The 13,101-nt window shown below is 40.3% G+C and overlaps 1 protein-coding gene across 3 annotated transcripts in view; it reads right to left on the bottom strand.

Moving 5' to 3' along the window:
* The window catches only part of SEMA3D (semaphorin 3D), a 204,354-nt gene that overhangs the window by 28,821 nt on the left and 162,432 nt on the right, over positions 1-13,101 (bottom strand). For all 3 annotated transcript variants that reach the window (XM_072759789.1, XM_072759791.1, XM_072759788.1), the window contains exon 12: positions 477-699. In XM_072759789.1, the coding sequence (XP_072615890.1) occupies positions 477-699 (223 nt within the window). The remainder of the gene's footprint in view (positions 1-476; positions 700-13,101) is intronic.

The raw sequence follows: 13,101 nt of genomic DNA, 5'->3' as shown, positions 1-13,101 counted from the left end.
AAACTATTGTGTAACTTTTTGAAAAGCCATCTTAAATCAACTTAGTAAGCCATTCTCAAAATTAGGTCAAGGGATCCTTTGAGGTGGCTTATCAAATATCTCCCCAGAGAGAGGAAAATGTGAAGTTCAAAAATAAACATTGCTTAACCAAACTTGTTTAATTTTAGTTAGTCCACAGTCAACCAACAAATATGTGTTGAGCACCTACCAAAGCAGGCATATTATAGCATCTACATGTATATTGTCTGACATACAAATATATCCTGAAATCTCAAATAACGCTAAGGGAGGCTGGAGATATTGACAACTGTCACTTCAAACTGTCACGTGTTCTGCAATGTTAAGAAATACTGACTAGATATTAGCTAATAATCACTCAGTTTGATTTTGACCAATAATCTTTTTGAAGTTTTTGTTTTGTTTGTCTAATAGTGAAAAATTCTTTGGAAAGAAAGCATAATCTGGCTCTAGCATACCTGTTCCAAGGAACATCACGTCGTACTGGCCATCTTCTGCAACAACATGATCCACCACGATCTGGGTCAGTCTGTAGTCTACATTGATCCGTTTGAATGTTGGTCCTCCCGCAACTGGGTATATTGGTTTAAACATCACAGGGTGCCGCTTTATGAAACTGATGACGTCATCTGGAAAATCTCGGGTGGATTTAATCAGTGGGTCATAGGTTTTGCTTGGACACTGAAAAGAAATGAGGAGAGGAGTAAAGATATTGTTCATGCACCTGAGGAATTTATACTTACTTAAAATAAAGTGTTTAGGACTTATCATTAATAATATTAAAGGAAAGGTCAATGGGATCAATATACATGTACTTGTAAATAAATGCTGTTTACCTTGAATATATCTATAAACAGTTTTCTGTCTCAAAAATATTTTGATTATTAAAATGGGGTATTATTCAGCTATAAAAAAGAACGGAATTTCGTCATTGGAGACAACATGCATGGACCCAGAGAGCATTATGTTAAATGAAATAAGTCAGATAGAGAAAGGCAAATACTGTATGACCTCACCTATATGTGGCATCTTAAAAACAAAACACCAAACTCATAGCTACAAAGAACAGACTGGTGGTTACCAGAGGCAGGGAGTGGAAGGATTGGCAAAATGGGCGACGGGGACCAAAAGGTAGAAATTTCCAGTTATAAAGCAATCATGTCAGGGGATTTGGTGGATACCATGGTCACTAGAGTTAGCAACACTATACTGGATATTTGGAAGTTGCTAAGAGGATACATCTTAAAAGTTCTCATAAGAAAAATTGTGTGACTATGTAGGTGATGCATGTTAACTAGACTTACTGTGTATTTTTCAAAAGATGCAAATATCAAATCATCACTTAGCACATCTGAAACCAGTATGTCAATTATACCTCAATTTAAAAATTACATGAGTTTTAAGTCCTTTATCTATGCCCAGTTGGGATTTTGCTTTTGAAATACTCTTTTCAGCTTCCCTAGCACAAGTGAAAATGTATAATTTCAATCCCAAGCCAGGTGTCTTTTCTTCCAAAAAGTCTGACTTCAGAAAGCTGAATATAAAACCCCCATGCTAGATCTTTCTGTTGTCTTTAGAACCGTTCTCTTCTTGAATTAACTTCGGTTCTTAAAGGACTACCGTCTTTCCTCGTCGGCAGGTGAAATGGCTAAAGGTTATCAGAGAGAAACTAGTAAAACAGTATTTTGTTTATTCAGGATTCCCAAAAACCTCTCAAAAAAATCCTAAATTACATATATTTTTCTATATTTTCTAACGTTTCCACAATGAATTTCTTTCTTCTCAAGATTACTGTTCTTGGGCATGCCTGGGTGGCTCAGTGGTTGAGTATCTGCCTTCGGCTCAGGGCGTGATCCTGGGGACCCAGGATCGAGTCCCACATCAAGCTCCCTGCATGGAACCTGCTCCTTTCTCCCTGTGCTTGTCTCATGAATAAATAAATAGAATCTTAAAAAAAAAAAAATACTGTTCTCTATGAAGATCTATGAGATTTGAGTTGAAATAATTAGGAAGAGAGTGATCTGTAAACAAGGGGATATATGAGAAACCATTATTTTCAATTTATTTCAATTCATTTATGATTGCAGTTTTAAATTAAGCTCATGATTATTAAAAATTAAATGGGACAAATCACCACATCATAAAAATTACTTATAAGAGAGATTTAATAGTTTTCCGCTATAATTAGTCGATTTTTTAAATAACTGGTGTGAAAATTATGCTGTGAACAATTCAACAGCTCCTTCCCTAAAGGATCTGTGGAGAAACCATTCAGAGAATTTTCACTTCTGTCTGAAGTTGCCTCTTCTGCACTTTTGTGTTCGCTGATTCAACAGTTAGCATATCCTGCCCCCTGGTGCTCAAATGCAAAAGTTCAAACTAGCACCAAATGAATGAATTTATCCAAAAAACATGCATACAAAGAGGATTCTTTTCTAATTTGACTTTTTTCAGCAAATATTTACCCTTCCACATACCAAATCTATTTCATTATTTCAAAATATTGCAATTCAGAAAGTTAATTCGGATAACTTCTGTTATCCCATTTGAATTTTTCATGGCCTAATACATTCTGTTGGAATGGAAAACTTTGGCTCTATGTTGCAGGCATAGAGAAGAAAATGAGTGACATTAAGGAAAGTCTGTAAGAAAGTGCTTTTTCCCTATTTTCATATTTAGACAAGTTGGAAACATAATCTCTACTGAACTGAGCTATTTACACCAGGCACTGATTAGAGTCCAGTCAAGCCTTCAAACTATTTCTCTGGTCCTTAAACTCAAGGGGATCATTCTTGGGGAATTAAAGATACTGGAGTTAGTGACAACATATGACCTGGCCTCCAATTTTATAGGAAGAAAATTATAATGGGTCACTGAATCACAAGAAATATCAAACAAGTTGTACTAAAAAATTGTTAATGATGTTCCTTTTGTAATATGAGAATATATCTTTTACAGAAATCTTACATGTCTGTTTTTTTAAAAAACTAATCTTTTCCTGATATCTGTTCATTTGTCCCAGGTCTGCAACAAAGAGGTGCAGAATAGTAGCCATTTGGTGATTACTTAGTATATTCTTAACTGGAAGCTGGTCTAAAGATCTAAGTGCCTTTAGTTCTTGTTCCAGCATTTAGCCTCCGGCCAAGTGGAATCTGTTAACTGTATAATAGAAGGAACCTTGTATTAAATAGATTAAGCTACAACTCAGAAGGATGCGGAGCTCAAGTGATACAAAGCTCTCGCCCAATTACAGGCTGCACGTCTGAGGCTCTGTCAAGGCGACTCCGAGTGGGTTCAGGGCTTACACTGCCTGAGGTACAATCTGGTGGGTCTATCATTAAAATCAAAGCAAAAGCATGATTTTTCTTGCATTACATTTTTGAAACAGCCCTCCAATTTAAGAAAACATTTTTTTTTACTTTAGCTGTAGTTATGCAAGTAGCCAAATTTTCAAGAGAAATTTCATGACATTCAAGCCACAGTTTTTGATATCAAAGTTTCAAACAATTAAAAATGTTAACATGAGGGACCCCTGGGGGGCTTAGGGGTAGAGCATCTGCCTTAGGCCCAGGGCATGATCCTGGGGTCCTGGGATCACGTCCCTCATCAGGCTCCCTGCATAGAGCCTGCTTCTCCCTCTGCCTGGGTCTCTGCCTCTCTCTCTCTCTCTCTCTCTCTCTCTGTGTCTCTCATGAATAAATAAAAAACAAATCTTAGAAAAAAATGTTAATATGAGAAAAGTATAGATGAATGAAGGCATGAATGATTTAGCAAAGAAGCAAATGTGACAATTTTTGGGCTTGCTCACTTCTGACAAAAAGGTTTAAGGGTAATAGAAGAAGAAAAGAAGAGAAGGGAAACCTGGTTTCTATTGACTATTATAAAATGATCTTTGGAAATGTATTTTTTCCTATGGCAGCGTTTCCATCTGGCATGCTGCCACTGTTTGGATAAGGTCTTTATCCTTTAGGTTGCTGCGTGTGATCTCTGAGGTCTGCGTCTCCACTCTGCTTTCACAAATGAAAATGATTTGGTAGAGTTGCTCCCTGAGGGCTAAGATAGTATAGTTCGAGCTAAATATTGTTATTTTAGCACATTAAAAACAGTGGACTTCTTCCTTTGATATCGTACAGCTGTGCAGCACACAGATCTAAGAAAAACTGGCGATGCCAAGCAACTCAAGCAGGTAGGAGAGTAAGAGGAAAGAAAAATCCCATTAAAAAAAGGAGAAAGACAGAGAAAGTGTGGAAAGGGGCAGCTGGATGGCTTGGTCAGTTGAGCTTCCACCTCTCGACTTCAGCTCAGGTCATGATCTCAGGGTTGAGAGATTGAGCCTTGTGACTGGCTCTGCACTTGGTGAGGAGTCTGCTCGAGGTTCGTGCTCTCCCTGCACTCTGCTCCCCACCTCCACTCCTGCTCACTAGAAGTAAATAAATGAATGAATAAATAAACAAATAAGGGCGCCTGGGGGGCTCAGCGGGTGAGCATCTGCCTTTGGCTCAGGTCATGATCCCAGAGACCCTGGATCGAGTCCCACGTCGGGCTCCGTGCACAGAGCCTGCTTCTCCCTCTGCCTGGGTCTCTGCCTCTCTCTCTCCCTCTCTCTGTGTTTCTCATGCATAAATAAGTAAATAAAATTTTAAATAAATACAATCTTTAAAAAAGAAAGTGTGGAAAAATGGTCCATCTGAAGTAAATGATCATATCAATTGGTTTCCTACAGAAAACCCTAGGAAACATTCCCATCGAAACCATCTATCGAGGTATCAAAGATCTCATGAATTTTTGTGTACCTATATATCCTCTTAATTTCTACCTAGTAACACAGCCCATCTGACTATAATGTATATAACTATACGGTAGGGGATCATTTATTTGTGCCTCCAGCTTCCTTAACATTTGCCTGATTTCCAACACTTCAGTTCCTGTGAAAGAAATCTGGGAACTTATCTGTATTTCTACCTCCTTGCTGAAAAACTCAAGATAGTTTCAACTTTGAGAAGGAAAGAAAGGGCTATCTCAACATTTGAAAATGTGAGTATCTTGCTGGAAACAAGAGCAACAGTAGAGTATTCCAGAAAAGGGACCTTCTAGGCTCTCAGTGAGAGGCAAGGGGTAGGCCCCCAGCAGGCCGCTTGGCTCAGCGCTCATCTCCCTGGGCTGGGCGCTGGGACCGTGTCCTGCTCGGCCCACCTGCCTGCTGGTCCAGGGCCTTCAGGAGTGCAGTGGCAAGTGACCCATAAGAGGAGAAAAATGGGTTTTATCCAAGGAGAGAACTTTGCCCCTTGGCAAGGCACCAGACGGCTGTTAAAAGTTCTCTACAGGTTGCATTTTCCTTTTAAACAAATCAGAGGGTTGACTAACGCGAGGGAAGAAAGGCATGGCACAGGGAGGACTGAACCAGGCTTTCAGTTTTAGCAAGCTGATAAATAAGCTGATAAATAAGCTACAGATGTAAAGGAAGTCTGACTTTCATTTATTTAAAAAAAAAATGTGATTCCCTCAAGCTTCTTCTTTATCATTCAGTGTCTAATAGAACAGTATGTCTTCTAGCATTTGAAAAATGACTTTCTCAGTCGCAAATCTCCATTCAAAATTGTATCTAGAATCAGCAAATGAGTTTTAACCTTGGGATCTAAAACTGTAGTAGTGAGCTCCCAGCTTGCACGAAGGTTGGGTTCTGTCCACCATAGTCGGGCAGTAATGAAAAGACAACATTAAATCAACAATTTTGGATCATTTACTTTCTAAATTAAATAGTTTTCAGCTGAATTTAATCTTCTGAGATATTTAACAAAAGCTATAGCACTTTCTCTTTTTTAAAGGTTCCTTTCTTTTAGAGGAATTTCTATAGGAAAAAAAGAAAAACACTACTGAACCAAGTAAGTGGCTTGGGATTTGGAGAACTTCATTTTAAAATACAACGTTGGCTCCATGGGAAAAAAAAAAGCTGAAAGCCAGCTGAAAAAATTAATTGAAAAATGTTAGAAATGAGCTGCCTCTCACCGTTTCACAGAAACAGCCTGCGTGCAGTTCATGGGAACTGACAATGATGTCACACGCCCTGCGGGCCCTGAGGCATAGCCAGGTTGGGCACATAGGGTCAGGAGGCCCAGATACACCTGCCTTTGCTTCTCCCTTCTGGAATCAAAACCCTGAAGAGACAGAATTAAAGATATCTGTCGTAGTTTAAGGGTGATGAAAGTAAACCGTTCATTATCCAATGAGAAGAAAGCCACGCAGGGAACAGATGTTGGGGAGAAAATAAAACTGTGAATTTAAAATAATTGAGGCCTCGATGAGCTAGTGGTGCACAAAACGAGACTTCCCCAAAGTTTCCGCAGACTTTTAATTAGTTAGAAAAGCCTTCCTGAAAACCACCAACCACCCCGTGTCCCCCATGTCCACCTGTGGCACAGGTGCGGGGAAGCAGCGGGAGGCGCTGAGGGAGGCCTCCGTGACTTGTCAGGCCCCTCGCTAGGCCCATGGCAGCCACACTGCACACGTCCAAAGGCGGCTTATGGCACTATTTCTTCATTAAGGTTTTTTGTACGACTTCCAGGGGAGTTAACGTGCAGTGTTACATTGGTTCCAGGTGTGAATATAGTGATTCAAGGATTCTACACAGGTCGCGGTGCTCAGTGGGAAGCGAGAGCCTCACCGCCTCCCTGCGCACCCTCCGGTAACCATCGTCTCGTTCTCTACACTTAAGTCTGTTTTTTTTTTTTTTTATTTGTCTCTATCCTTTTTCTTTTGTTCTTTTGCTTTGTTTCTCAAATTCCACGGATGAGTGAAATCACTTGGTATATGTCTTTCTCTGACTCACTCTGCTAGCGTCATACTCTCTCGCTCCATCCTGGCTGCTGCAGATGCAAAGATTCCATTCTTTACTATGGCCGAACAATATTCCACTGTTTGTATGTATGTGTGCAGAGATATAGGCACACATATCTGCTTTATCCACTCATCTGTCGGGCTGCTTCCAAAATTTGGCTCTTGTGAATAATGCTGCCATAAACATAGGAGTCCATGTATACCTTTGAATTAGCATTTTTTGTGTTTTGGGGGGTAGATATGCAGTAGTGTGATTACTGGAACATAAGGTAGTTCTATTTTTTATTTTTGGAGGCACCTCCAAACTTTTTTCCACAGTGGCAGCACCAGTTTGCAATCCCACCAACACTGCATAAAGGTTCCTTTTTCTCCACATCCTCACCAACATTTATTGTTTCTTGTGTTGTTGATTGTAGCCATTCTGAGGTATAAGGTCATACAGGATATTATTTTTGAATTATGTATTTTTCTTTTTGCATATTATATTTGAAGTTAGCCTTAAAACATTTCTTTTTCTACAAGAAGAAAATCCTTACTTAATTGGGCCAGCTTACATTACAATTCAGAGGTGATTTAGATTAATGAAGACCTACAATTCTAGAATCTTCAGCTGTATGAAAAAATATATTACAGGAATATGTCAGTGCCCCAGCAGACAGTTTCAGTAGATCAGAAAGAGAAAGAAGATAGGGCGCCCATAGAGTTTTGGAACTTCTGGGTTCCATGGTTATACAAGTCCCTTCTCTTGAGAACTTAGGCCAAGGCAAAAGTCGGAATGTCAAAACATTCAGTCTAGTTCTAGGTGAAATGCCACTGCATACAGCCAGTCTGCTATATACATCAAGCTATTAACATTATGTATTATTATTCTATGATACTATTCCTCTGGGATTTGCTTTTTTGAAGCAAAATCACAAATCAATCTCAGTCAAGGCAGTGATGCTTTGACACAGTAACGTAAAAATGGTCTTCTTAGCACAGGTGGCTATGCCAGGACCCAGAACTGGTCCATGGCAGCATATTTGGTAATACAAAGTTTCCAGTCAACCTGGAATCAAAAGAATTTTGTGACTTTTTGATGTCTTTTACAGTGTTAGAAAGTTTAATAATTTGGTGGAAATAAATAAGGACTGTTAAACATATCCATACCTACATCCGTAGTTTAGGAGATTTTATCTCATAGAAGGGGGGAATGTTTAGCCTTTACCTTTTATTTACTCTGGAGGAAAGCCTGTATGAGGAGCTGTACACGATGCAGCTACTTATTTAGACAAGGATTCAAAATATTATAGAAAGGAAGAGATTTCATTATCTTACATTTGGTGCTGGTAGTTGAAAAATCACTTAACATTAAAACAATGTTAATGTTAACATTTCGTAGTGGGTTGGTTAAATCAAATAGCTAATTGATTAACACACATGAAAAAAAGATGTCAAATTTCCTTAAAGATCTAAATTCTTAAAATAGAATTGAAGAGGGGAGATGTTTATTCAGTGATTACTGGAATTCTAACAATTCTTTTTTTTTTTTAAAGATTTTATTTATTTATTCTTGAGAGATAGAAGGAGAGACAGAGCCAGAGACACAGGCAGAGACAGAGCCAGAGACACAGGCACCGGGAGCCCGACGTGGGATTCGATCCCGGGTCTCCAGGATCGCGCCCTGGGCCAAAGGCAGGCGCCAAACCGCTGCGCCACCCAGGGATCCCCAATTCTAACAATTCTTAGTCAATTTTTTACAAGATATGAGGGCCAATAAATAGGAACAAGGAGGTTAGCTTGGTAGATTTGATATTTCATGTCACTTAAAGGCACCCATAGTCAAATCAAATTAAGGAATTGAAAGAGTGCCTGTAACAACCTCTCTTTGCTCCCTACCAAAAAATGGAGACTTAGCTGGGAAATTCATGTGTACATTTTGATCTTTGAAAGTAAAATTAAGGGGAATCTTCGGTGGCTCAGCGGTTTAGTGCCACCTTCAGCCCAGAGTGTGATACTGGAGTCCTGGGATCAAGTCCCGCGTCGGGCTCCCTGCATGGAGCCTGCTTCTCCCTCTGCCTGTGTCTCTGCCTCTTTTTCTCTCTCTCTCTGTCTCTCATGGATAAATAAATAAATATTTTTTAAGAAAAAGAAATAAAGTTAAAAAATTTAATAGTAAAAGCAGTAAGTAGGGGAAAATGGAATTTAAAAAATGAAGTGATTTTTATAAAATGAGAAGTTTAGAAATTGTCAAAAACTGTGGCAAAATGATTTGAGGATAGTGAAATGGACATTTCTTAAATATTTGAACTTCAAAAACAAGTTCTTTCCCCGTTTTGGCTACTGTCAAAAGTATAGCAATGAACATGGGAATGCTAATCTTTTTTCAAGACCCTGATTTCATTTCTTTTGGATAAATACCCAGGAGTGATACTGCCAGATCCTATGCTAGTTCTATTTTTCATATTTTGAGGAACCTTAAGACTTAAGGTGGAAACAGTCTAGATGTCTATCAACTGATGAACAGGCTAAAAAATGTAATAGATACATAGGAAGGAATATTACTCAATCTTAAAAAGGAAGGAGGCCCTTTAGTAGGCGCCAGCATAGAAGAACCTAGAGCCCATTATGCCAAGTGAAGTAAATTAGTCCAGGAGGTAAATAGAAGTGCAAACCTCTGCTTACAAACACGGCCAAATTCCTAAAAGCAAAGGACAACCCTGCGGTTGCCTGCGCGGGGGAGTGCACACTGGGAGGTCACTGGTAACAGGTACCCAGTTTCTGGAAGAGAACACGTTCCAGAGGCCTGCTGCTCAGCGTCATCTGCAGGCCATACTGTCCTGTGCACCTAAAAATCTGTTAAAAGTATAGACCTCGCATTGAGTGCTTCTACCAGCATAAAAATTTTTTAAAGCACTTTCTTCTCACCTTTTTGATAAGGGAACAATGGCTTACAATCTGAACCTGGCTCCCTAGTGAGCACCTGCTAACCTTTACCACTTGGGCACAAATGAGGACATTCCTCATCCACAGACACCGCAACTACCAAGTAGACCTTTTCTTTTTCTTTTTTTTTTTTTTTAAGATTTTATTTATTTATTCATGATATATAGAGAGAGACAGGCAGAGACACAGGCAGAGGGAGAAGCAGGCTCCATGCCGGGAGCCCGATGTGGGACTCGATCCCAGATCCCAGGACCACACCCTGGACCAAAGAAAGGCAGGCGCTAAACCGCTCAACCACCTAGGGATCTCCCCAAGTAGACTTTTTCTAATTGAAACCTTCCGCCTTCAGAAATCTTCCTGGGGGCACCTGGGCGGCTCAGCCATGACCCTCAGGCCAGGTCACGGGCTCGTTGGGGACCCAGCGCCCAAGTTTCCGGCTCAACGGGGGCCTCCACCCTCCCTCCACAGCCTCCGCACCGCCCCTCCCTCCCCCCTCCCTATTTCTCAATCTCCCAAATAAATAAATACAACCTTAAAAAACAAAATATCTTCCTGACGCCAAGTTTCCAAGTAGCCTGCTGGGGTGGGCCCGACCTCAGACGCCACCTGCTTCCAACCCCGGGACCCCGGGGCAGCAGACAGGTGACAGGTGCAAGGGCCTCGGGGTACACAGCCCCCCCTGAGCCCGGCACCTGGGGGGGATAGGGGCCTCACGGGGTACACAGCTCCCCCTGAGCCCAGCACCCAGCAGGGTGGGGGGGTGGCATCACCAGAATTCACCAAAAAAGAATGAAGCAAAAACGGTACACTCCACCACAGAGTTACAGAATGGATTTAATACGATGTCAGGAATTCAATTCAGAAGCACAATTATAAAGCTACTGGTTGCTCTGGAAAAAGCATAAAAGGTTCTAGAGACTTTGTTACTTCAGAATTGACATCTAATCAGGTCAAAATTAAAAATAGATTAAATGAGATGCAATCCACACTGGAGGTCCTAACAATGAGGGTTAATAGGGTGGAAGAGAGAGTGAGTGACACAGAAGACAACTTGATGGTAAGGAAGGAAGCTGAGGAAAAAAGAGAAAAAAACAATTAAGAGACCACGAGGAAAGGCTTCAGGAAATAAATGATAGACTGAGAAGGAAGAACCTATGTATAATTGGGATTCCTGAAGAGGCTGAGAGGGAGAGAGGGAGAGAGAGAGAGAGAGAGAGAAACCACAAGGCATATTTGAACAAATCATAGCTGAGAACTTCCCTAATCTGGAGAAGGGAACAGGCATTCATATCCAAGAGATAGAGAGGACCCCCCCCCCCAATCAATAAAAACCATTCAACACTTCGACATTTAATAGTGAAACTTGCAAATTTCAAAGATAAAGAGAAAATTCTTTTTTTCTAAGATTTTATTTATTTATTCATGAGAGACACACAGAGAGAGTACAGGCAGAGGAAGAAGCAGGCTCCATGCAGAGAGCCTGCCATGGGACTTGATCCCAAGGTCTCCAGGATCACGCTCTGGGCTGAAGGCGGCACTGAACCGCTAAGCCACCAGATTGCCCTAAAGAAAAAATTCTTAACGCAGTGAGGGACAAGACAACAGCTTCTAGGACAGGCAGAAACTGAAAGAATATGTGACCACCAAACCAGCTCTGCAAGAAATATTGAGGGGGACCCTGTAAAAGAAAGAGGAAGCCCAAAGAAATAATCCACAAAAACAAGGACTGAATAGGTATTATGATGACACTAAATTCATATCTTTTAGTAGTTACTCTGAATGTGAATTGGCTAAATGATCCCATCAAAAGATACAGGATATCGGACTGGACAAAAAAAGTAAGACCCATCTATATGCTGTCTACAAGAGACTCATTTTAGACCTAAGGACATCTCCAGCCTGAAAATGAAAGGTTGAAGAACCATTTACCATTCAAATGGTCCTCAAAAGAAAGCAGGGATAGCAATCCTAATATCAGATAAAGTTTATCCCAAAGACTGTAGTAAGAGATGAATAGGGACACTGTATCATACTTAAAGGGTCTATCCAACAAGAAGACCTAACATCACGAATATTTATGCCCCTAATGTGGGAATTGCCAAGTATATCAATCAATTAATAATCAACACAAAGACATACTTAGATAACAATACACTAGTACTGGGAGACTTCAACACGGCACTTTCTGCAAATGACAGATATTTTAAGCACAACATCACCAAAGAAACAAGGGCCTAAATGATACACTGGAACAGATGGATTTCACAGATATTTACAACACTTTGCATCTGAACACAACTGAATACACAGTCTTCTCAAGTGCACATGGAACTTTCTCCAGAACAGACCACATCCTGGGTCAGAAATCAGGTCTCAACCAATACCAAAAGACTGGGATTGTCCCCTGTGTATTTTCAAACCACAATGCTTTGAAATTAGAACTCAATCACAAGAAGAAATTTGGAAAAAATTCAAACATGAAAGAACTTCACGGACACTAATAAAAATGAAGATACAACCATTCAAAATCTTTGGGATACAGCAAAAAGCAGTCCTAAGGGAAATACATCACAATACAAGCCTCCCTCAAAAAATTGGAAAACATTCAAATACACAAGCTAACCTCGCACCTAAAGGAACTGAAGAAAGAACAGCAAACAAAACCTACACCAAACAGAAGGAGAGAGATAATAAAGATTTGAGCAGAACTCAATGAAATAGAGACCAGAAGAACTGTAGAGCAGATCAACAAATCCAGGAGTTGGTTCTTTGAAACAATTAATAAGATAGTTAAACCCTTAGCCAGCCTTATTAAAAAGAAAAAAGACAAGACTCAAATTAATGAACCACGACTGAAAGAGGAGAGATCACAACCAATACCAAGGAAATGCAATTTTAAAAACATATTATGAGCAGCTGTATGCCAACAAATTAGGCAATCTAGAAGAAATGGATGCATTTCTGGAAACTCACAAACTACGAAAACTGGAACAGGAAGAAATAGAAAAACTGAACGGGCCAGAATCAGGGAGGAAATTGAAGCAGTCATCAAACCCCTCTTAAGACACAAAAGTCCATGGCTAGATGGCTTCCCAGGGGAATTCTATCAAACATTTAAAGAAAGTGGCTCTCCAAGCAGTGAGGATCACCAGCTGCGAAGTTTGGAGCACTACCTGGCTGAGATGGAGAATACTCAGGCCCAGTTGAGGAATGTGGTCCAGAACCTGCAGCTTCTTCCCAGAACGTTGGGATCCTGGAGCCAGTCCCTACCCCTCAAACTACCCTGAATCAACAGAGATACCACTTGAGCTGCCCACCCTGTTC

This window comes from Vulpes vulpes, chromosome 5 (assembly GCF_048418805.1).
Source record: "Vulpes vulpes isolate BD-2025 chromosome 5, VulVul3, whole genome shotgun sequence".
In the NCBI taxonomy this organism is placed as follows: domain Eukaryota; kingdom Metazoa; phylum Chordata; class Mammalia; order Carnivora; family Canidae; genus Vulpes; species Vulpes vulpes.
Note: the sequence above shows the minus strand (reverse complement) of the source record. Positions and strands in the feature narration are given on the sequence as shown.